At 36.6% G+C, this 23,704-nt stretch overlaps 1 protein-coding gene across 1 annotated transcript in view; it reads left to right on the top strand.

Annotated features, from left to right (window-relative positions):
• Window positions 1-23,704, top strand: part of LOC131149619 (ubiquinone biosynthesis O-methyltransferase, mitochondrial) — a 64,635-nt gene that overhangs the window by 27,300 nt on the left and 13,631 nt on the right. The window contains exons 2-5 of the mRNA XM_058100234.1: window positions 2,549-2,638; window positions 4,323-4,401; window positions 14,120-14,197; window positions 14,961-15,009. Coding sequence (XP_057956217.1) covers window positions 2,549-2,638; window positions 4,323-4,401; window positions 14,120-14,197; window positions 14,961-15,009 — 296 coding nt within the window. The remainder of the gene's footprint in view (window positions 1-2,548; window positions 2,639-4,322; window positions 4,402-14,119; window positions 14,198-14,960; window positions 15,010-23,704) is intronic.

The raw sequence follows: 23,704 nt of genomic DNA, 5'->3' as shown, positions 1-23,704 counted from the left end.
GTTTGGGGTTTTGTTTTTGTTTGAGCTTAGGTTTAGGTCAGATCTTGCTCTGATCCCATGTTGAATAATTGGGTAAAATGGAAGACCTAACTCAATGATAGGTTTTTCCCTTTATTAATGATATATGTCAAGTACATACCAATGACCATATTGCCCTCACTAACTCATCATTAACATAACACTAACACACTAATACTGCTAGATAACTATAATAACCATTAACAGAATCTATCCCTCCCCTTCCTACTACCACCAACATTAGCTACCTCGCTCCACCCCTGGTGCTTCATTTGGCCTACGACATGCACCCAAGCCATCTTTACCACCCTTCCCTTATCTTCTATAGATGCTTTGTCTAGCTTACCACGAATGTGTTCATTCTTTAATTTGTTATATATAGGTATACCATTCATCCACATCAACATTCTTGTTTCGACTTTTACTTTTTGGATGTGTTGTTCTTAGTTCCCTAGCATTATGATCCATATGGTCCTACAAATTTTTTTTTTTTTTTTTTTTGTTTTTTGTTTTTTGTTTTTTGTTTTTAATTTTAAGGGTATTCTACAGTCACTTAACATGCATGAAGTACATATCCATTTTACCCAACTTTAACTCTCTGCATTTCATCTTGTTCAATGTCTCCTTCAACTTGCATAATAGATCCAAGGTATCAAAATCTTTTAGGGATATTAATTTCTTGACCATCGAGCATAATGCTTTTTCTCCAATATACCTCCTAACTATGGTTTAAATAGAGGTAGCAGGTAGTATAGCATAATGCTAACAGGTGTAGTAGGAAGTGGGAGTAATGGATGTTACACAATGGGAAGCGGGTGTATTGGTCATGAATTTTTTCAAGTGCACTTAGTCTTATGTATATTGATTTATTTGCACATTTTGTGCTCAGTCCTTCTTAAAATGAATTTTGGTGCATTTTTTATCCTTCAGCTCAATTTACTAAAGTTGTTTAGCAAGGGCAATAAATTTAACACTTTGTTATAAACCACTATTGGCAGAAAGATTATATCTATTTTCACTTTCCATTTTTTATTCGTGATAGATAATTAATAAAGTGCATTTTACACTTCATTAATCTGTTAGGCAATAGGCTTATAGGCACACAAGACATACAAATAATTCAGTAAATTATACAAGTTTGACTATTTTTTAAAATAGCAAAAAATATAATATATTTACAACAAAAAGTTATATTGTATAATTATAACCTAAGGTTTAAAATTATAGTTATATAAATTTATTATGAAATGAATAATGTACTAACAACTTGAACATGACAAAAACTAAAAGCAAAAGAAGGTTGAAGTTGAAAAATATAGAAAAGAAATATATAGTTACTAATATTATCAAAATAATATATGTTTTTTTAACGAACTAGTGTTCATGTCAAATTGTTAATTAATGCATCTCTTGTGAATATTAATAAAAATAAAAATAAGTAATTTTGTAGCATTATTTTTCTCATTATAATCTTCTCCACTCCCTCTTCATAAAGCTTATCAATAATGACTTACGAAAGGGGAAAAAGAAAAATGAAAAGCAAAAGTAAAAAAAATGAATTTTTTTTTTGATAAAAATTTTTTTGGGCAACATTCCTGAAGTGGTTATGTAGGGTCGCAGCAGTTACATAATGGTAGCGGTCTATAATGACCGTTACGACTGAGAATTTTCTTCCCACTGATTTAGCGGTTTGTAACGGTATTGGAAATTCAAAAAATCATTACGTAACAGTTATGGTTGCTATCTAGAGCCACGAGTAGCACACACTAATGACATTTATCATACCTTGTCCTAAGACCATTTCAATTTTTATGATTCTATCTCCTACTCTTTAACATCTATAAAGCTATCTATTAGGTCTTTGTGTACAATGATTCCTACCTTATTCTTATGTTTTTCTTATCTGGTGTGCCAAAGTTTAAATCCCTAATTTTCAATTTCTATTGCTTTTGCCTTAACCATTATGCTTTTTGAAGGCAAATTAACTACCTCCATGCTTTTTCTAGTACGTGCCTCTTAGTTCCTGGTTTCTAGTCTAACCCTAATCACCTGAATTTGCTTCATTACCTGCCTCTATTGAGAATGAGGCAGTAACCGTTGCATATTTGACTGCGTACTCAGCGTTGACATGGTGCATCGCTTCAAGTGATGACCTAGCCCAACCTTGCCCATTTTTTTTTGCTACACCCTAGTGTAGAAGTGCAAAACTTTGCTTGCACGAGATGTCCCGAATAATCAGTAGGGATGCATTTCATAGAGATTTGACAATTTTTATGCTGGCTGTTAATTACCTAATGCAAATATTATTTATCTGTGCTTGGAACAGGCTGTTTGTGGAAAGAATTAAGACATCAAATGCATCACGGGTGGAACTTTTTTCTAGTATATATGGTTTACTTGTTCTTTATGCTCTTATGTTGTGTTTAGGAGGATGTCTTAACCGCTTTGTGTATTTTCTTCTCTTATTAAAGTTTCTTTTCCTATCCAAGAGAAGAAACGTAACATGGTTATATTCACATGTTATATTCAGGTGGGATGCTGAAGGGCCATTTAAACCGTTGCATGTTATGAACCCTACACGACTTGCTTTTATCCGGTCTACTTTATGTCGACATTTCAAGTAAATTTGGTTCCTCTCTCCTTTCTTTTTTATTTTTGTTACCCTTGCGTGTTCTTGCTATAATCTTTGAGATAAAAGGTCTTGGATCTCGTCAGTGATAGCGTACATGTGTACTTTTCCTGTACTCTTAATTGAAAGGGGAAATTTTCCACATTAAATTATTCATTTATTTTTTATTTATGATTTGAATCCCTATGGTATCACTTAGCATTTGCATACAAGTTTTAAATGTGAGGGAAATCTTTTAAGCTCTGAAGTAATTTAGAGGATTGAAGGGGATATATTTTATTTGAACATCAGTTGCCATCATCGCAAAAGTGATGCTTCTAAATAATTTTTGCGGCTGCATGATTTGCTTTATCTGCCAGCCCCTTGTCATTTAGAACATTATAGTGTACTGTTTTCCAATCCTCTTAGTTAATTATGTTCAAATTTAGTTTATTGTTTTTGAGAATTTGGTATGTGTAGGATTGAGCGTTTGGTGTTGCACCAAAAGCTATAGTTAATAGTGTGAATGCCCCCTTAAATTTCAACATCCAAAGTGCCACAGTTCGACTGTGATATGATTCACGTCCCAAGCCTCCGCCACACTTGCTAGTTGGTGCCATACCTTGGCCAACAATGTCATGTGTCATTTGAGGATTTGTATGACAGAAAATACTGAGTGCATGTGAGAATTATAGGAAAACAATGTAAAATAAAATTTGATACCCATACCTATGGTGAAGTGGTCACAATGATATGCATTGTTGCTAAAATTTTTATAATGAGATGCACTGCTGTTCCATAAAACATAGCCTTAGGCATTGCCTAGGAGCTTCCCTGTGGCTAGCATTGACTTGTAGTATTTTTTTGAATTTTGTTATTTAAACACTGAATTTAGTTAGAAATAGTTCAAATTTCCCATATCTGACTAAACTGAAATGTTTTATACATGGCTTTATATGTGTTTAATTTCTGACATAATGTGATATGGCATCAGTTAGAGTGTCATGTGTTTATATGTGCGCATCTCATTAATGTCTTGACTGGTTGATGCAACGAGGTTATATTCTTTTTTGAGTGGTAAATCAGTATATTCGTTAGTAAAACTAATAAATATGAATGTGCTCAATGCCATTATTTCAACCAATCAAGGCTGTAATGAGATACACAATGTATAATACTATACCCAGTGAAAGATATCATCTAATCATATAATCCCTTGCATAAACTTGGTACGTTGTAAAATGTTGGGCATTGACATTCATTTGTATGGATTTGGTTGCCGATAGTGTTTGTTGGCAATATCCAAAGATGGGCAAAGAATTAGTGAGACTCAGTTCTTTAAACTTCTGATGCAATGCATGATTTGCAATTACCTTCTCAGCATGTTGCCTTTTCAGCTTTTATTTGTAGGAATTCGTCTTTGATTGCAGGTGTCCACTTCAATTGCCAAAGATGGGTTAAGAATTAGTGAGAAATCAGTTGTTTAAACTTAACCTTCTCATGCAACATATGATGTGCAATTACCTTCTAAGCATGTTGCACTTTCAGATTTTATTTGCAGGAGTTCCTCACTGAATGTGTTTGTCCACTTCTATTTTAAATATCATTTGTTGGCTTTACATTGCTTGGAATTACATTTTTTTTTTTTTTTTAAAGTTTGTGTCAGTTGGATTCTGATGATTTGCCACTGTTTCAGAAAGAATCCATATTGTGCCAAGCCTTTTGAAGGTTTGAAATTTGTGGATGTTGGTTGTGGAGGTGGAATTTTGTCCGAGGTATACAATCTCTCATTTGCTTTGATAACCGTGGAAATGCTTTGAAGTTTCAATTAAGTGTGCCAATGGCTCTTATATTTGAGCCAACATTTGAAGGGTTTTAATCATTGTTACTGTTAGAAGAGAATATGCTATTTGCCTATTTTAGTAATTATGTGAGTGGGGGCATTTTTGTGTCTTTTTATTATTTTAATATATAAGAGGGCAGACCTGGAACTATATGTATGCTCTAGGAAACTGCCACATACCTTTTTTCCTCTTCTTTTATTCTTCTCTTCTCTTCTTCCCTTCTTGTCATCTCTAACTTTACAAATGTTGTCAGATTGTTGACCACCTCCAAATTTTTTAAATCTGAGTTGATTTTGGACACTCAGTTTTCATTTTTTTTTTTTCTCATCTTCCCTAATTGGTTCTCAAATCTGATTTTCTGTTTGGTTTGAGAGTCATTTAGTGGCACTCTCCCTCTTGGTTAGGCTGTGCAGCCTCCTTTGTTGGATTTGGTGTGTGTTTGTGATGGTTTGCTGATGTGAGGTCAATCATACTCTTGTTTTTGGTATATTGTTGTTGCTGTTCTGGCGTTCCACTGGTTGGTTGTGGCCTGATGATGTTGTTTTGATGCTTCCTCTTTGTGGTTGGTTGCTTGTGATCTTGTATCAGTTTCTGGTTGGTTTCCATTGGTGTTTGATGATTCTGTTTCCTGTTCTTGACTCCATTCGCTTCTAGTTGCTTGCAGCCAGGATGCCTCTAGTTGCTGCCAGGCTGTTTGTAAAGTGCTGCCTTGTGTTGTGTTCTGCAATGTTGGAAGTCATCAAGTGATTCCTCCTAGGATATTTTAACTTCATTTTGTGATCATAGATCTAGAGTGCTATTCTCTGCTAGAGTGTGCTGCCTGATTCTACTGCATTGTTTGTGTTCATTCCTGATACTGGTATCTGCTGATTCTAGTGTATTGGGAGTGGGTTTGATGGCGTCCACAGAGAGAGCTTTGGCTGATACTATTAACATATAGATCATAGCGATCAAATTGGTTGGATCTTGCACCTACGTATTTTAGTCCCAGGTAGTGTGTATATTAATATTTGAGAGGGAAGTCCAAGTATTTGGATTCTCCTTTTTCTTAGACTCCAAGGATTATGAAGATTGGATGAAAGAGAATGACATATTGCTTGTGTGGTAGTGGAGTGACAAATTGCTGCCAACATGATGTTTCATTGAACAGCCATGGCTGTGTGGAATCTTTATGAAAGCTTCTTACAAGACAAAAACCTAACTCTTTTTTTTGAAGTATGTGAGAAGCTTTTCAAGTATGACCAATAAGGTAGGTCTATTAGTGAGTATAGCACTCTGAAGGGTATGCGAGATGATTAAGAGGCAACAAGCAGAGTTCTTAGCTGCCAAGTTTGTGTCTATATTGTTTTGAGTTTTAGTTTTAGCCCATCTGCGGGCAGATGCTTGGCAGTTAAACATGCCATGAATGAAGCATATGCTAGAATTCAACTGATCACCAAAGACGACTCTTAATTGTATTTTTAATCTTCTTTGCATGATAATTGAGCCATGGCTAGTACTGACTCTAACTTTGATTGGGGAAGTATTGGAGAACAAGGATGTTATTGGTTGGCGGTTGTGGAAGAGGTAGTGTGTTAGGATTAGGAGTCTGTCGTGGCAGTTCTTGCATTTGCACACATTGTGGCCAAGACTATCTTACTATTTATCGCTGGGATCTCATAGAAAAGTGACTTGGGCACTAGATCTCTTGTTGAGTGTGCTTCTATTGTTGACGCTTCAAGTGCACTTGGCCACTTTGGCGAGTTGAGTGCATCATCTACTGTGTCCTGAGGAGAGTATAACAATTTGGTTTGCGTGGTTGAACAACTACAAACCCAATCTTCCACATCTAGTGCTACTATGGCCTGTTCTAGTAAAGTCAAGCTTCTTGTCTCTTCTCACTATGTTATTGATTTTGATGCCTCCCATATGATAGGCCAAATCTGTTTCAGTGATTGAAAACCACTATTTTACATGCTAAGGTTACTTCTGCTAATGGTTCAGTTACCCTGATTTCTTGTTGCCACGATATTCTTTCACTTCTTTTTATTCCTATTTCCTCTGTGTCATATGTGTCTAAATTTCCCTTGAACATGTTATCAATTTTTTAATTGACTAAAACTCATGACTGTTCTATGACTTTCTTTCCTTCTCATTGTATCGTTGACTCTGGATGAAGAGGAGAGTTGGCGGAAGGCTTTAGAAGGATAGGTTTTACTATTTTGTCGGTGGTGGTGATAAATCTAGTTCTTGTCTAACGACTTCTTCAATTTCTACTCATGGGTGTTTCCTTGGATTACTGGCGTACTCATTTGGGTCATCCATGCCTTTGAAAATTGCACAAATAGGTTTTTTCCCCATATTCAAGTCTATTTCTTGTTTTTAGTGCTCTACTTGTTAACTAGGAAAGCATATTAGGATATTTTTTGTGTCTACATTCAAGTCTCATTGTAAATCATTATTTTCTCTTATTCATTCATATATTTGGGTCTGTGTGGAGTCAAGAATTTATTCGTCATCAATATTTTGTCATTTGTGGATGATTTTTCGCATATGACATGGATCTATTATGAAAGATAGGTATGAATTTTTTAATCTATTTACTTAATTCTTGGAAATAAAAACTTAGTCTGGCATTAGCACTTAAATTTGTTCAAGATGAGCTTTAGTCTTTTTGTTTGGCCAGAGGGATTATTTATCAAACATTATATATACATATCTCTCAGATAGTGTAGTCTCTACTTCTTCATATGCATGTTTTCTATGCAACAAGATGCCCTCCAATGCTCTTGGAGGATAAGTTCCCTTCTCTATCATGTACCCAAAAACATCATTGTTCTCATGTACCCAAAAACATCATTGTTCTCGACTGTGCCTCTTGTCTTTGAGTGCATATGTTTTGTTCATGTTAGACATACTGGTTAGTACAAGTTGTCTCCTTGTGCTATTAAATATTTCTTTTTTGGGTACATGAGAACTCATAAAGGATATAGGTGTTATGATCCCCACACTTGAGTGTAGATGTTGCCATTTGAGGGGACGCTTTGTTTCTCTAGTTCTAGGTTTTCCTTGGATGAATCCTTTGAGTCAATCAATGATTTCTGGTTCCCCCTTGTTTGTTGATCCTCTTGTTTCTACTCTTATCCCTTTTGAGGAAACACTGCTCCTTTTTTGAATCCTGACCTAGGGAAACTTTATGAATGACGAAAATCAAGCACAAACATTACTACTGCCATGCCACCACCTCTTCTGTCCTTCATTGTTTCGAGTTCTGGTTTTGAAGATACTTCCCCACTGTGACTTGAATTTGGCAAATGCTCACTTGAAATGTACCCGAACATGTACTCAGTAGTTCTTAGTTGCGTACCCTATTGCTCATTATGTTTCATTTCTTCTCCTTCCTAGCCCTATGCGTTCTTTCTCCTTTTCTCTCTTCTTCCTCCCTCCTATCTCTTTGATTCAAACTTCTGTTTTTCTGCTCTGAAATTTTAGTTTAAAAAAATCGAACAGCAGTTCTGCAGTTTCTGAACATTTTCTGAAATTCCATCCATGTCCTCATTTAAAAAAAAAAACACTTTCTAGACCCCTTCCTGCAACACCACCCATCCCATTAAAAACAGAAGTTCCTGAAACCCTCACCCTCAAATTTTCATTGTTGTCCGAGCACCAGAGGATAATACTCCATGCGCTGGCCAAACATCTCCAACTGTCGGCTCTTCAGAAACCCTCAACTCCTGTGTTTTTTCATCACACCACCAACACCATTGAACTCCTCATCCCATGATCTTCCCTCAACCAAAGTTTCATCGCTGGAGACTCAATGCTGGTGACCCACATGGCCCGTGCGCTGGCGATCTGTGAGTGGGACTCTGCTCGAGTCATCTCCTGGTTCCAGTTTCATGAGAATTTGCTTCAGCCATGATATTTTGGGTTCTCTCCATGATATTTTGATCTGCAAGGAGATATTTTGCTTGTGGACGCAACATATTGCAAGCAAGGGTGATAATTGGCATGAAACCCTAGAAATTGTCACTGCCAGTATTAAAAAAAAGGTGGTTTTTCTGCTGTAATTTGTGAGTTTTCTTTGTGAATTTGTTTCATTTCAGCAGGACAATCAATTTCAAGGTGAATTGGAGATGGTTTTTGAGAAATTGGGAGTAAGGCTTGTGGGAAATTGTGTTAAAGGGTTGTTGGTGATATATATAGCTGCAGCATATATATGCATAAATCGAACATGGTGACAAATTATTGGACAAGGGAGCGCCATTTACCATTACTTGGGCACAATTTCAAGCATTTCCACACATTTCTCAGGTGTGGAGGAGATGTATGCAAATTCATCATTGATGGAAGATGTCCCATGGACTTGGTTTCTAGAAATGGAGTCACTCATATGCAACTTCATCCGGAACCTCACCCACTGCCTTATGAGATATCTTGGATTGACAACATTACCATACATGTTTGTGAAAGATGTTTAGTTCCTATCCAAATGGGTGACTATTTTGATAATGTTTGGTGTGACATCATACCCATGAACATTGACCATGTACTGGTTGGTTCTCGTTGGTTTGATGATTTGGGTGCAACTCAAAAGACATAGGAATGCATATGCCTTCCACGACAATGGGAAGAAAATCATTTTGAAGCCTGCTCTACCAACCAACCAAGACAAAGAATCTGAGGTTAATGTTCATGTCAAAGTTACTCAAAGTGAAGACATTACAAGCAAGGCAATGGAAGTGTTTGAAGACATCCAAAGTCCTGCAAACATTCCTATTGTAGAGTTTGTCATCCTTGGCGAGTTCATTGATGCTAATTCTCAAGTCCATAGTGTTGCCAATGGAACGTGATTTCTTGCCTTATTCAAGCATTGGCTTTTGAAGAGTTCAAGTTTGCTTCTCCCTTTTGATTCTCCAACATTTCAAAATTTGGAGGCTGAATTTTTCCTAACTGGGGGAGAGTTGATGTAGGACAAGAAGCAAGACCATGAGAAGATCCTTGTTGGGGAATAATTAAAAAGAATTGGGTTAGGGATTTTTGAGTTTAATTAGTAGTTTATTATGTATTTAGCTTAATTAGAATAATATTATGTGTATTTTGGGGTCCTGTTTGTAATATTTGTGTAAATTATGGGTTTGTTTATAATTCATGTAATTTTAGGGGTATGTGTGTAATTTTATGTGTTTAGCCTTTCTTATAAATAATGTGTGAAATCCATGTTGTAAGTTAGTTGTCAATGAATTTGAATTGAATTGAATGTGAATCCTCCCTACTATCTCCTCTCTCCTCCCTTCTCCTTCCTTCCTCTCTTCTAATTTCTCAATGGCTGCACAACCTTGATGTTGCCTTTGCATCAGGAAGTTTCTGGCCTTTCATTGCACGGAGTAAACAAGGACCAATCAAAGATGATTAGTGTTTCGGATGGAGAGATGTAGGTTTCAGAGGCGGCCAGGGTTTCCTTCATGGACGACAGGGCAGTGAAGGTTGGATGGTGTGGGCTTGGGCATTCAACATTTTCTTTTAGACCTGGTCTGAATTTTTTGATAAGAATGGGGGCTTCCTTATATGCAGTTTAAATAAATCTTTTTGGGCCTATTTAATGAAAAAGGAGCATGACCCGGCTGTTTCCTTGCTGGACCATCTTAATGACCATGCCCAAAATTCTAATTTTAAAGCACAGGATCTTCAATCTGTTGTGAACAAAGTCCAAATTCCTTCTCCAGCTGTCGAAGAGGTGTCTGGACCTGATCAAGCTTTGAAGCAAAATCAAGGCACTAACTGCTCTTCTTTGAATCAGGTCTGTGGCGACCAAGAGGTTAAAAGCAGCATTTTTGGGTTGGTTGATGATTGTGTTTTCTTAGAGGGGAAGCCTTCTTTACTAATCCATTGGCTTGGAGGAATTCCTTCCAACGAAATGGTAGGTCTATTTCCATTTGCATTGCTCAAACTCTGCGTGGGAATAGCAGGTGAAGTATTGTCTGAGAGATTGATGTTGTCATCAACCTCTTCGTCATCTGTGGGACTGTTGTATTCTGTTCTGTGGGTGGAAGGCTGGGTTGTCATCGTCAAGGGGAAAGGGTATTGAGTGTGGGCTGCGAGATGAAAAAAAAGGAAGGTTCATCGGAAATTGTCAGAAGGTATAAGCTCATCGAAAGGAAGTGCAGATGGGCTTTGAAATAGGGAAAAAAATTGAAGATAATAGAGATTATTATGGTAAGAAAACTAGAGAAGTTTTAAAAAGAGATTTAGGAAATTTAAGTATTACGGAAGAGACAATTGTTTGGAAGGGTATTTCTAGAAAGAGGGATAATATGTGCAAGGAGAAAATAAAGTGGGGCAGGTGGGATGATTTGGACAATAATAGTGAAGGAAGTAATGATTTTTAATGTCATGGGGATTTGTTGTTGGATGAGAGTTGGGGTCAGCATAGCTATTCTTCTGATTCTTCTTCCATTTGTCTTGGGGATTTAATGTATGTGCCACCACCTCCTTTGGATACTTGTTTGATTGTAGAGTAAATGACATCTGGCTTGATGGTGGTAAATCGAAGGTAAAGAAGGGTAAAGAAAATTTGAAGTGCTTGGTGAATTATGATGGGAAAGGCTTGAAGATTTTTTTTTTTTTTGAGGATTTTGTGTTCTTGCTCTAGTATGGTACGTGGGAGGCCTTTTATAGGCATACAATGCTTGGGAATGAGAAAATTAATTATTTTTTTTATAGTAGATGAAAGTTTCATTAATAGTGAAAGAATTTACAAGAGGGAGAGTAAAACATCTTCTAAGAAAGGTCTAGGACAAACCCGAAATAAACAACTAAGAACAACAAAGAGAGAAAAGGTCAACAAGCCAGCATGTTCCTCCAGTATCTTTGTAGCTCTTGAAAGCTAGCCCCTTTGAAAAATCCAAAACCAGCACCACAAAGAGGTTAAATATTGAATCCTATCCCACACCAGCACCCAATTTAATTTTTTCCCAGAAAAAATCCATGCATTATGCCCCCAACGGTATTCCCCATAAAAATGCAAAATGCCTCACTTCCATAATGTTGCCATATCTTCCTTCTTCCAAAGCCTGCGAAAGAAGTGGCTAACAAGTCTTCCACTAAAAGAGAACATACCTAGCTCTTTCCCATAATACCAAAAAGCTTACTCCAAAGCCAAGTTGTCTCAGTGTTCTTATAACAGAGCACACATACATAAGATTCAAAGGTCTCTTGACCTAACTATATGAAAATACTTCTACATAATAATTACTTAGAATCTTAAAGAGATATGATCCCAAAAATACCCTAAATAAAGAAAATGAATCTAGAAACCTAAGTAAACTAAATAGAGTAACATCCAGCAACATCCCCTGAGTTTTCAAAAAGTGATACTCCACCCCCTGTATTTTCAGAAAACTACCAAAGAACCCCCTGAGTTTTAATTTTAGTGACAAAATGAACCTTGCATCAGTTGACCATTAATCAACAATTATGTATACGTGAAAAAAAATAGTTTTAGCCATAATAAAATGATATTTTAAAAGGGCACCTGTTTAATAATTAAATTGAAAAAATTGATCAACATAATGCCTTTGAAAACTAAGCGGAAGACATAATTGATTCTCAAATTAACTTGTCTATCTAGTACAATCGCTTTAAATCAACTAATTGACATCAGCATAACAAAAAAAAAGAAAAAAAAAAACTGCTGTTATTTAATTTATTTTAAAATTGTTTAAAATATATATGAAAAACAAAAATTACTAAAAGACCGTTAAAAAAAACCTAGTAATTATAATACTACAAAATATTTGTTAGATGTAATTTTTCATAGATATTTAATGACTAAACACATCATAAAACAAATAAAGCATAAAAGGGCAGCCCGGTGCACAAAGCTCCTGTGTATGTGGGTTCCGGGGAAGGGGCGGACCACAATGGGTTTATAGTACACAATCTTACCTTGCATAAGCATAAACAACAAACAAAAACAACAAAACCAAGCCTTAAGTCTCACTAGGTGTGGTCGGCTATATTAATCCTTTTTTGCCAATTTATGCGATCATGGACATTTCTTTTGACAGATTCAGGGATATTAAATCCTTACTCACTATCTCCTCTCACATTATTTTAGGTCTACCCTTATCCCTTCTACTACCCCCCACAATAACTAATTCACTCTTCCTCACTGGCGCACTATGTGGCCTACGTACCTTATCAAACGTAGTGCTGAAAAAAGATAAACTAAAATTTAAAAATTCATTCTTTATATATTAAAACTATAGAATTGGATGTTAGTTCTTATCAGTGTAAAATATGAATGCTAAATGGATAAAAAAAACTTAAATTTATATTAATTGGTTGACCATTGTTTGAGACAATTCGCTAACTATTCCTGATTTTATTCGAGTTGCTATGTTATTAAATATGATATTCAACCAAACCTAGATAGCAAACAACAATTTGATAGACTATTTGATCCGAGCTGATTTTTTAAAATTATATTTTATTTATGATATATTTAGCCATATAATTTTCATGAAATGTATATTGAAAATATTTTGTAATAATGTAATTATTTAAGTATTTTTTTTTGAATTATTAGTATTATTTATTTTTCATAATTTTAAATTTTTTGAAAATAATATTTTAAAAATATTGTTATGCTTATGTCAATTAATTGATCCGACTTAGTTGGTAGATGTTCGATTCACTTGTAAGTTCAATTTTCAAAACATATTGTAATTAATTGATCAAATTTTTTAATTTATTAAATCAATTTCATTTCATTAATTTATCTTAACAAAAAATTGATTGGAAGGGTAAAATTGTCATTTTATTAAGGATAAAATTTAATTTTTTCAGTAAACTTAATGGTTGAGTAATGGTTAACTAATGGAAGGTTCATTTTGTCAACAAAATTAAACCTGAGGAGGCTTTGTGGTAGGTTTTGAAAACTTAGGAGATGGGAGTGTCATATTCTGAAAAGTGAGGGGGTGGTGTTGGATTTTGCCCAACTAAATACTAGTTTCCTAAGTAGAAATAGCCTAGACTCTTAAAGATATGATCCTGATAAAATACATAAATAAAAATGAATGAAAATACAGTAAAGTTTGTAATAGACCTTGCTTGCATGCTGCATAAGAGTGCTTTTTACTTTTTAGCTTAATCAGGCTCTGTGCATATTGTTTTTTCTTCTTTCTTGTTTGAAGGATGGCTTGCCCTTCCTGACGCCAAACACACGTGCAGAAACGAACAAACACAAACGCAAACACAAAATTTTTTGTGTGCGTGTGTATATATATATCTTTATATGTATGTGTGTGTGTGTGTGTGTGTGTATTAAAATTAAAAAGGTTCTGATATAGTCATGCGGTGTTTTGCTGCTCTTTTTAAATGTATGTATGCTTTTATGATAACTTGGTTACAAAGACTTGACATCTGGTATGATTACTTATCAGCTGGTGTATTTTTTTTTTTTTGTTTTGCTTTTGGGGAGGATTTCTTCAACATTAGTTGCATATGCATATGAAGCCACTCAATATCTTAGTTAGAAAGGCTACTAGAATGATGTCGATACAGATGTGCAAGCATATTGTGCTTTCTCATTTTATTTTATGATTTGGTTTGCATAAGTTTTAGCTGCTGATTGTTCCCACTTTATTTTCTTTATTTACTTCTATAGCCTTTGGCTCGAATGGGAGCTGCTGTAATGGGAATTGATGCTGTGGAGCAAAATATCAGGATTGCACGTGTTCATGCTGTATGTCATTTTTTACTTCAAAAAATAAGAAAGATGATTGATTTATTAATTCCAAGCGTATACATCCCTATCTATGAAATTTTTGTCGTTTTTGGAAAATGATTTGTTCTAATTTTGGTTTACTGCCTTATTTTATTTGTTTAAGTTGACATGACTACATGTTGGTGATTTGGGCATTGATATTCTGACATGGATTTAAATTACTGTGTGGACATATGCGCACACACACACAGAAACACATACAGGGAAAGGTGGGTACCTCCAGCTTTTATACCCCTCTTTTGGGCTGAAGTTCTATACATTTATAAGCCAAACTACATAACAAAATCATGGTGATTGTGTAAAAGAGGTTTCCTTTTTGTAAATTGCTACCTGATAAGCAGGTTTCTGTAGCAGAAGCCATTAGTTGTTGATTTTAAAGTTAACCACATTACAAGAAATCAGGTTGACTCTGTACAAAAGGTCTTTGCAAGTTGATCTAATTTACGAAAATAGCCATTATTTAATCATCCACCCACATTTATTTTTTAATTTTCTACGTTATTCCCTATGCAGTCGAGATTAATTTCCAAATTTTGAATTATTTTGAGCACCTGAATTTTCCCCATTGTTCCCTCTTTTGGGATTGCTGTAGTTCCACCATTATCAGATTGCTTACTATTTATAAGAACCATGAAATAACAATTTATGTAATTAAGATTATTCATGTAGAATGTTTTTTGAGCTTTGATGTGGATATTTATGGACTTGGTAATTTTTCCAGGAGTTGGATCCAGGGACTTCAACAATCGAATATTGCTGCACAACAGCTGGTACATGACACTCCTGTTTAGCTTTTATTTAGTTCAAGCTAACTGCTCAAGCACAATCTTGTTTCTACTATATTTCAATATAATTATCTGCTATGTGTTTTCACACCCAATGCTTTATTTTGGTTGGGTGCCAATTCTCTTTAGATAGGGTCAAGCCATCCACATGGCTCTGCTTGATTGCCCATTGCTAGCAATTCTGGTACAAAATTTTGATTAAGATGAACCATCCTGTCACCACTTGATTCATGTTTTCTTCTTTAATGTAAGTGGATATTGGACCAGATGTTTGTGTAATCTCTCTCTCTCTCTCTCTCTCTCTCTCTGATGCATTGCTGTGAATAATAATTGCTGTCCAGCAACAGTAGTTGAACAGAAAAAGCTGCTGAAAAATACAAAAGAATTAAAAAGGGAGCATGAATAAATTAGTTTCTGAGGTTCACAAATCTGGAGAAATCTGAATTCCTATTTAACATGCTTGAATAACTGAATACAAAAGCCTCCAAAAGGGTATTTTATGCTAAGCCACAGGAAACCCTAAAATACCAACCCTTAGTCTCTCTTTGAAGCTTTTGATCTCAGCCTTCCAAATATTTAAAAATTTGCATTGTAGTCATAGTTGGCATATAAATATGAGAAATGGAAAAGATACATGATCAAATGGCACTCGTATTGAAGTTTGGAAATGCTTGGGAGATATTGGGTGCTATCCCTATAATGTAAAGAAGTTGATATTCAAAATTGTGATAACTATTGTGAAATTAGACTTGTCACACAATTAACCATTGGGAAATGGTAATCGAATAACAAAGTTAGAAATGAGGGTTTTAGAAAATTAGTTTAGTTTATTTTTTTTCCTAGGGAGATTAACCACAAAAGCTATTTATTTAATACGAAAATTGATGAAAACTTTTGAGGTGAAACAAGGATGCGCACATGCTTTTTATTGACTGAAAGCCTATGAAAGGGTGCCTAGGGTAGTACTGTTGGTTCTTGAAAAAAGGGACTAGGCAATAAGTATGTGGATTTCATTAAGAAAATGCATAATGGGTTTATGATTTGTGTTTGGACTACCAGGGAAGAATTTAGGGAATTCCAATTAGAATAGGTGTACATCGAGGGTTTACTTTTAGTCCTTATTTTTTCCTCTAGTCATAGATTAAAGTTGGGTCTGCTTTGAGTCCTTTTTTCTTCAGCTATTGATGAGCATAGTTCTCTTCTTTTTCTGCTTTAGTCATGGATGAACATTTTGTTTGCTAGTCCTTATCTTTTTGCTTTAGCTATGGATGAACATACTAGGAATATCAAAAAATGAGTGCTCATGGTTTATGTTCATGGATGATATTGTTTTGATAGCTGAAATTAGAGATGAACTAGAATCTAAGTTGAAATTATGGAAGGAAGCTTTAGAATCTAGAAGTTTCAAGTTAAGAAGTAAGATGAACTACACAAAAAAAAAAAAAATTTATAATGGAGAAAGTATTAAACTTGATAGTGTTCTCTCTTTTTTTTTTTTGATAGTAAAAGGGAGTGTATTAATGAAAGATGAAGAGATTAAAATGTTAGAGGAGACAAAAAATCCTCAAGGAGGGGGGGAAAAACAATCAAAGTAAAGAAATAAAAGTGAAGGAAAAAAATACTAACAGAAATTAATTAAGAAAAACCCTCTTTAAACCACTGCCATCATAATACACAGAACATTGCAAGTTTACGAATTCCTTCTGTCCTTTCTTCACCTTCTTTTGCCACTATCCAGACGCACATCATTTCCTCCAGGACCAGACAGCCATAATCCCATCTTATCCAATAGGTGCTGGGCTTCTAAATCCTTTCCAATAATATCCACCAGAATAGGCAAAATCCCATTGTATATTGTATATTGCTGCTCTCTACCCAATTTCTCTCGGTCAAAAATAGGAATTCCCTCCAAACTTCCGCAAGAGATGGTGGCACACATGGTATATCCTCCAGTAAATCAGAAGATTCAGATGCATACCCATATTTTTCCTGCATTCCATCCAATAACAAATCATCATCACTGGAAAACTCACTGGAAACATCAGTCTCATTATCCAACACTTCACCTCATTGCTTTTTCTCCTTTTCCTTGCTAACCTTTGTGCATTGGGCTGCCCTTGCTAACCGTTTCATTTATATCTCCCTTTCAAACATTAACTTCCGTCCGCATGGCTATCTGATGAGGGTATACCTTACTGCCCCTGGCCTTATTACAACTATTTCCCTTATCACCCCATTGTGTCACTGTCCTTTGTAATGATTTCACCATCAATAGACACTGAAGGGTGTTTGTAGGCTAATCTCTCATCATGATGATCACAGTTCTCATCAACTAAGGAGTTAGAAACTTCACTTGAATTCTCAGGATTGCCTGAACCGCTTCTGGCTTTTACCAGAACCTGAGACCCAGGACCCATGGACCCATTACCCCTTGCTTGCTATGATGATGCAGTTGACCTTCACTTGCAGAACAACCCTATTAAGGTGGCTGGAATTTTCTCTCATCTGCAAGCCTTGAGTATTCTGGCTTCCACTAGTTGCACTATCTTTTCGAAGAGCTAAGGGCCTTTTTGGTTAAGGTTTCGGATACTTTCACAAAATTCTCATTTGGTTAATTGTTTTCACAAAACCATTTTTGGAGATGTATCCAAAAATACCCCTAAAATATGACTTTTCAGGAAACAATTTTAAAGTGTTTCCTGTGTTCTGGAAACTGTTTTCGGGATGCAATGAAGACACAGGTATGAGTTATAACTCAATTTTTAATAATAATAGTAATAGTAATTGTGATAATAATAAAATTAATTATAATGATAACAATAATTATAAAAATTATTTTATTAACAAATTGGGAACACAGCTAACATATTCTAGCACTTGTCATCCACAAGCAGATGGAGAAACAGAGGTGATAAATCAAATTTATTGTGCAATGTTTTGCACTTCCCTTGTAGTTGAGCGTATTGTTATTTGGGTTTAGTTCTCACCACTAGGAGAGTTTGCACATCAGTGCTGTTAATTGATCATAGGCAAAGTTCTATTTGAGGTTGCTTATGGGACAGTGTCAAATCATACACTTGATTTGGTTCCTTTGCCAAATTCTGTGCAACTTGGAAATCAATGTTGATATTAATCATGTTTTTGAATTTCATGATGGAAGTAACGAAGATGACTGAAGAAAATACTTAAAAGTATGTGGAAAGAGCCCTCTTGTAGAAGTGGATGAAGGCATTTACTGTTGGAGACCAATATTTCCTTGCAGGGGTAGATTTCCACTGTGCACTTAGCATGAGCTATGTACAAAGAATTACAGCCCTTGTAGGTTGTTGAAAAGGGTGGCACTTGATGCGTTTTTGTTAGAGCTACCAAAGGGCTATAACATAGAGTCCTAAATTCAATGTTGCTGATTTGTATGATTATCCAAGTCATGCTGGATATTCTGAGTCCTACTCTTCCTCTTGGAGAAACATGAAATTGAAGATATCTTGGATTCGAAGAGCATCTTGGGGCCGACATGGTTGTGGAAAATGTTCTTGTTTAATCTTGAAACAAATCTATGACAGAAAATTCTTGGATACTTTGGCAAATTTAGAGCCACTAGATCCTCTGCTTTATTGGGCGTTAAATGCGTTCCTACCTGTTAGAAGACAACTTCTTCTCAGTTAGGGAGTTGATGCAGCCATAATTTAGCCTAAACTTAAGCTAAAAAAAGGATGGGGACTGTGTTGTGCAAAGTATACACCAATGCGTAGCAGAAACATAAATCGAATCGAATCAGGCAATGCAGCAATCAACGATGAATAATATAGAAACAATCAATCACAAAGAGAAGAAAGGAAAGCAATAAAAATACATGACACAAGAATTTGCGTAGTTCGGCAATGTGCCTACGTCCACGGGAGCAAGCGGTTGATTTTCACTATCGTTGTCAATTAAGGGTTACAGAATATTGTTTATATGCTAACCCTATACCTATTGAAGACTTAGAAATTATCTAAAATACTCCTATAGTAATCACCGGAGGAAAATCCTCCAAAATGCCCAATCTACTAATATTTTCGATTGAAATCCCATAAACAATGTCAAACAATACTGTCTATGGTTTCAGCAAACCATCGACGGTTTAACACAGAGGCTGAATCGTGCAGACTGAAACCATTGATGGTTATCTCTTGAGAGCAAACCGTCGACCCAACTGTCGATGGTTCCTTCCTGCAGCTCAACTTCCTTGTTCTTGCTTCACCATGCTTTCCCTGAGCATGTATTCCACCTAATATGAGCCACATACTCCAACAATCTCCAGCTTGGCGAATATTCACTCCTTAGGAGGCTCCACCTAGGACAGTAGATTGGAACGCCTCCCATCTAGCACCTGGAGATGTTAATCAAGTCCAAGCAATGCTTGAACTTGTCCGTTGTAAAAGGCTTTGTCAACATATCAGCTGCATTCTCAGATGTGTGAACTTTCTCAAGTAGTAGTTCACCAGAAGCAACCAGTTCTTTGAAACTGTGTGCGGCACATCTATGTGCTTTGTCCTTGCATGATACACCTTGTTAGACGTTGTAGCCTGGGAGTATATATGTGTGCTCCGCAGTGGATATACAATGTCGAGTCAGAGGGGGGGGGGGATGATTGACTCTTTTTGCGTATTAAAAAATTCTCTACAAAACAATAGTCTTGGCAAGATGGCAAGCAATTATGTCACAATATACAAAATATAAATCATGCACAAGACAATAAATAAAAGAGAAGGGAGGAAAAGCTTAACATCGTCGTTTTTACCGTGGTTCGGCACCAAGCCTATGTCCACGCCTTGAGACCAACTCAAGGATTCCTCAATCCGCTATGAATCTCCTTCACCATCGGAGAAGCCTTTACACTTTGCTCACCAAGAGCCGCAAGGTTCACCAAGAACCCATCCGGTTCACCAAGAACCTTCTCACGGGAACCAATCCCTTTACAACAAAAGGATGAGAATAATACAAAGCAAATACTCCTTGAATGAGCGGATATTTAATACAATACAAAACCTCACACAACTCTCTCAAAGTAATGAATCAACACAAAGATTAGAGAGCAAGAGAGAAGTTGAGCACTTGAAATATGAACAAAAATGAAGCGTGCTTAGGAATGATGTATAACTATTAAGATCAATCATAAAACAAGTATTTGGACTTGTATTTATAGGAGAAAATGGGCTACTAGCTGTTTTATGGCTGTTGGGCATTTAAAACAACAAAAAACTATGCAAACTAGCAGTTTATAGTCGTTGGGGTGGAAATCCCGATGCAAACCGTCGACGGTTTTCCTGAAACCGTCAAAGTCATCAACATGAAAGTTGTGTGATTTTTTCTTAGCTTTCCATAGACACCAAGATCGCCCTTTTTGGATTTTTCTAGCAAAAGTTATGCCTCAAATAAAGTGTTCAGGAGATTTGATAGGTGTATAACTGAGGTTTTAAACCCAACCAAAAAGCCTTTTAATCACTTAAAACATTCTTGGACAAAAGTATATAAAATATATAAAGTCTAATGAAGATTAAAACTTGTCCAAGTGAGCTTTTCCTCAAATATAAGACATCTTGATTTATGAAAACACAATTGAAAGATCATTTGATATCTTATATACTTAGAATGTCCTTTTACAAAAATATATTGAACTTTCTTAAAGCTTTAGGGCATTAACCATGCTTTGACAAAACCGGGACCAAGTATAAAAATGCTTTTAAAACTAGGATGTTTAAAACGTGAGTTTGTGACTTTAATGCAATCCTATAAACTCAAGTGTCCTAGTATGCATATGCAATGCTCAACTCTTGCTCAGAAATCATACAAGAAACACACCCGCAAGAGTTACAACATAGACTACTTCAAACACTCCCCAAATACATATAAGAGACTACATCAAGCTTCCTTTGGTCATGCTTGGGTTTTTCCGAGTATGTGTCCATTTGATCTTTCCTTCTTGACGTCTACTCGGTTCGATCTTTGCCTTCGATCCAGTAGTTCATGTACGAGTACCTTTACTAAACATGATCTGCAACGATAGGAAAACACTAGGAACAGTATGTAGGTTAGTATCATCAAAACACTTTAAACAATAATGGTGTAGCCACCAAGGCTAACACACCTGGTTCTTCGCCAAATAGATGACACTTTTACTATCACAACACAGCTGAACTCCACCTTGCTAGATACCCAACTCCTTGACCAAACCTGTAAGCCACAACGCTTCCTTGGCAACCTCTGCCACTGCCATGTACTCCGATTCAGTAGTAGATAAAGCAACGAGTGACTGCACCATAGACCTCTAACAAATAGGTCCTTCCACAAGGGTGAACACGTACCCTGTGGTCGACCTCTTGTCATCCAAGTTCCTTGTGTAGTCTGCATCCACATAACCTACCATTGATGGATCACTCTGTTGTCTGCTGAACATAATGCTATATCTGGTTGTACCCCTCAAGTATATGTGAATCCACTTGACTGTATCCCAATGCTGTTGACCCGGATTTGAAAAGAACTTGCTCACCACGTTTACGGCTTGTGCCAGGTCCGACCTTGTACATACCATGACATGCATTAGACACCCCACTGCACTGGCATAGGGGACCTTTGACATATCATGAGCGCCATCGTTTGTCTTTGGGCACTGGGCAGTAGAAAGTCTAAAATAATTCGCTAACGGTGTACTCACCGATTTAGCATTAGTAATGCTAAACCTTTCCAACACCTTCTGTACATAGCTACCCTGAGATAACCACAATTTCCCCGCAATTCTGTCCCTGCGATTCTCCATCCCAAGAATCCTCTTGGCCGCACTCAAATCTTTCATGTCAAACTCTTTACTCAACAAAGTTTTCAACTGATTTACCTTGGTCATATTCCTTGCAGCAATCAGCATATTATCAACATAAAGCAATAGAAAAATGAGTGAATTGTCCTCAAGACTCCTTACATAGACGCAACAATTGTACTCACACCTTCTGTAGCCAATACAGATCATGTAGGAGTCAAACTGTTTGTACCACTACCTCGGAGACTGCTTCAGCCTGTAAAGTGACTTCCTCAGTTTACAAACCAAGTGCTCTTGTCCAAGTTGTCAAAACTCTTCTGGCTATGGCTAGATAGTGCATTTGGGTCTATCTACGGCTATATTGTGATGTTGCTGCTGGTCGCCTGAACTAGAACTCCCTGCATCCTAACCGTTGTCATCTCCACCTTGAGTTTATAACTCCACCTGCACCACACGCTCATTATTGCTACAGTTTTCTGGCACCAGTTTCTCTTCTTCTTCCCAAGTAAGCTGCAACATGACTTTCTCATCGAAAATCACGTCTCTACTGATCACCACTTTGATCGCCACCGAATCTCACAGCTTGAACCCTTTCACCCCTTTCTGATATCCCAGAAAGATGCACCGTTTAGACTTTGCCTTAAGTTTTGATCTCTTCTCACTAGGAACGCGCACATAGGTTGGACACCCAAATACTCTCAAACTGGAGTAGTCTACCTCGTTACCTGTTTACACCTCCTCAGCAACTTTTCCATCTTGTGATGTTCTCGGTGATCTGTTAACCAAGAAACATGCCATACTCACTGCCTTGACCCAGAAATTCTTAGTAAGTCCTGCATTCAACCTGTGACACCGAGCCCTTTCAGATAGGGTTTGGTTATCCTTTCCGACACACTATTTTGTTGTGGTGTCTTTCGCACTGTAAAATGTCTCCTTATGCCATGCTGCTCGCATAACTCTCTGAAGCTCGAATTTGTGTACTCAATGCCATTGTCTATCCTGAGGCACTTAATCTTTCTCCTGGTCTTGTTTTCTTCCTCAGCTTTCCATAATTTAAACTTGGCAAATGTCTCTGACTTGTGTCGCATGAAGTACACCTAAACCTTTTGTGAGTAATTATTAGTGAAACTCATGAAGTACATATGACCTCCTTGTGATACTACTCTCACTGGCCCCCAAACATTTGAGTGAATGTAGTCGAGTATTCCTTCCGTCTTATGCATGACTGCCATGAACTGGACCCTATATCTAGTTTCCCAAGCACACAGTACCTGTAGAAATCCAACTTGCATGATTTGACCCGCTTCAAAATATTTCTCTTGTGAAGCTTCTTCATTCCACGGTCACCTATATGCCCTAATCGCATATGCCACAAAACGGTACTGTCTGACTCAGACTCTGCGGCTGCAGCTCCACCTACAACGGTAGTACCTAGTAGATAATTTTCGGTACTTTTTCCCCCTTCATCATGGTTAGAACTCCCTTACTGACCTTCATTACCCTACTTTCGGACTTGTAACTAAACCCGTTATAGTCTAAAGTGCCCAATGAAATCAAATTCTTTATCAACTCCAGTATGTGCCTAACATCACATAATGTCCTCACCATACCATCATATATCTTGATTTTGATGTTCCCCATTTGGACAACTTTGCATGGAACATTGTTTCTCATAAAAAACGAACCAGAATTCACCAATCTGTAAGTGGTGAACCATTCTTTGTTGGGCATCATATGATAAGAGCATGCTGAGTCTAAGATCCAAGAATCCGAGAGACCATCTGAACTGGATGAAACTGAGAGCATATCACCATCATCGCTCCTAGAGTCTCCTTCTTCCACTACATTCGCCGTGTTTGATGAACCTTCTTTATTTTCAGCATT

This window comes from Malania oleifera, chromosome 2 (assembly GCF_029873635.1).
Source record: "Malania oleifera isolate guangnan ecotype guangnan chromosome 2, ASM2987363v1, whole genome shotgun sequence".
Taxonomy (NCBI): domain Eukaryota; kingdom Viridiplantae; phylum Streptophyta; class Magnoliopsida; order Santalales; family Ximeniaceae; genus Malania; species Malania oleifera.
This window is presented reverse-complemented; position numbering and strand designations above follow the sequence as displayed.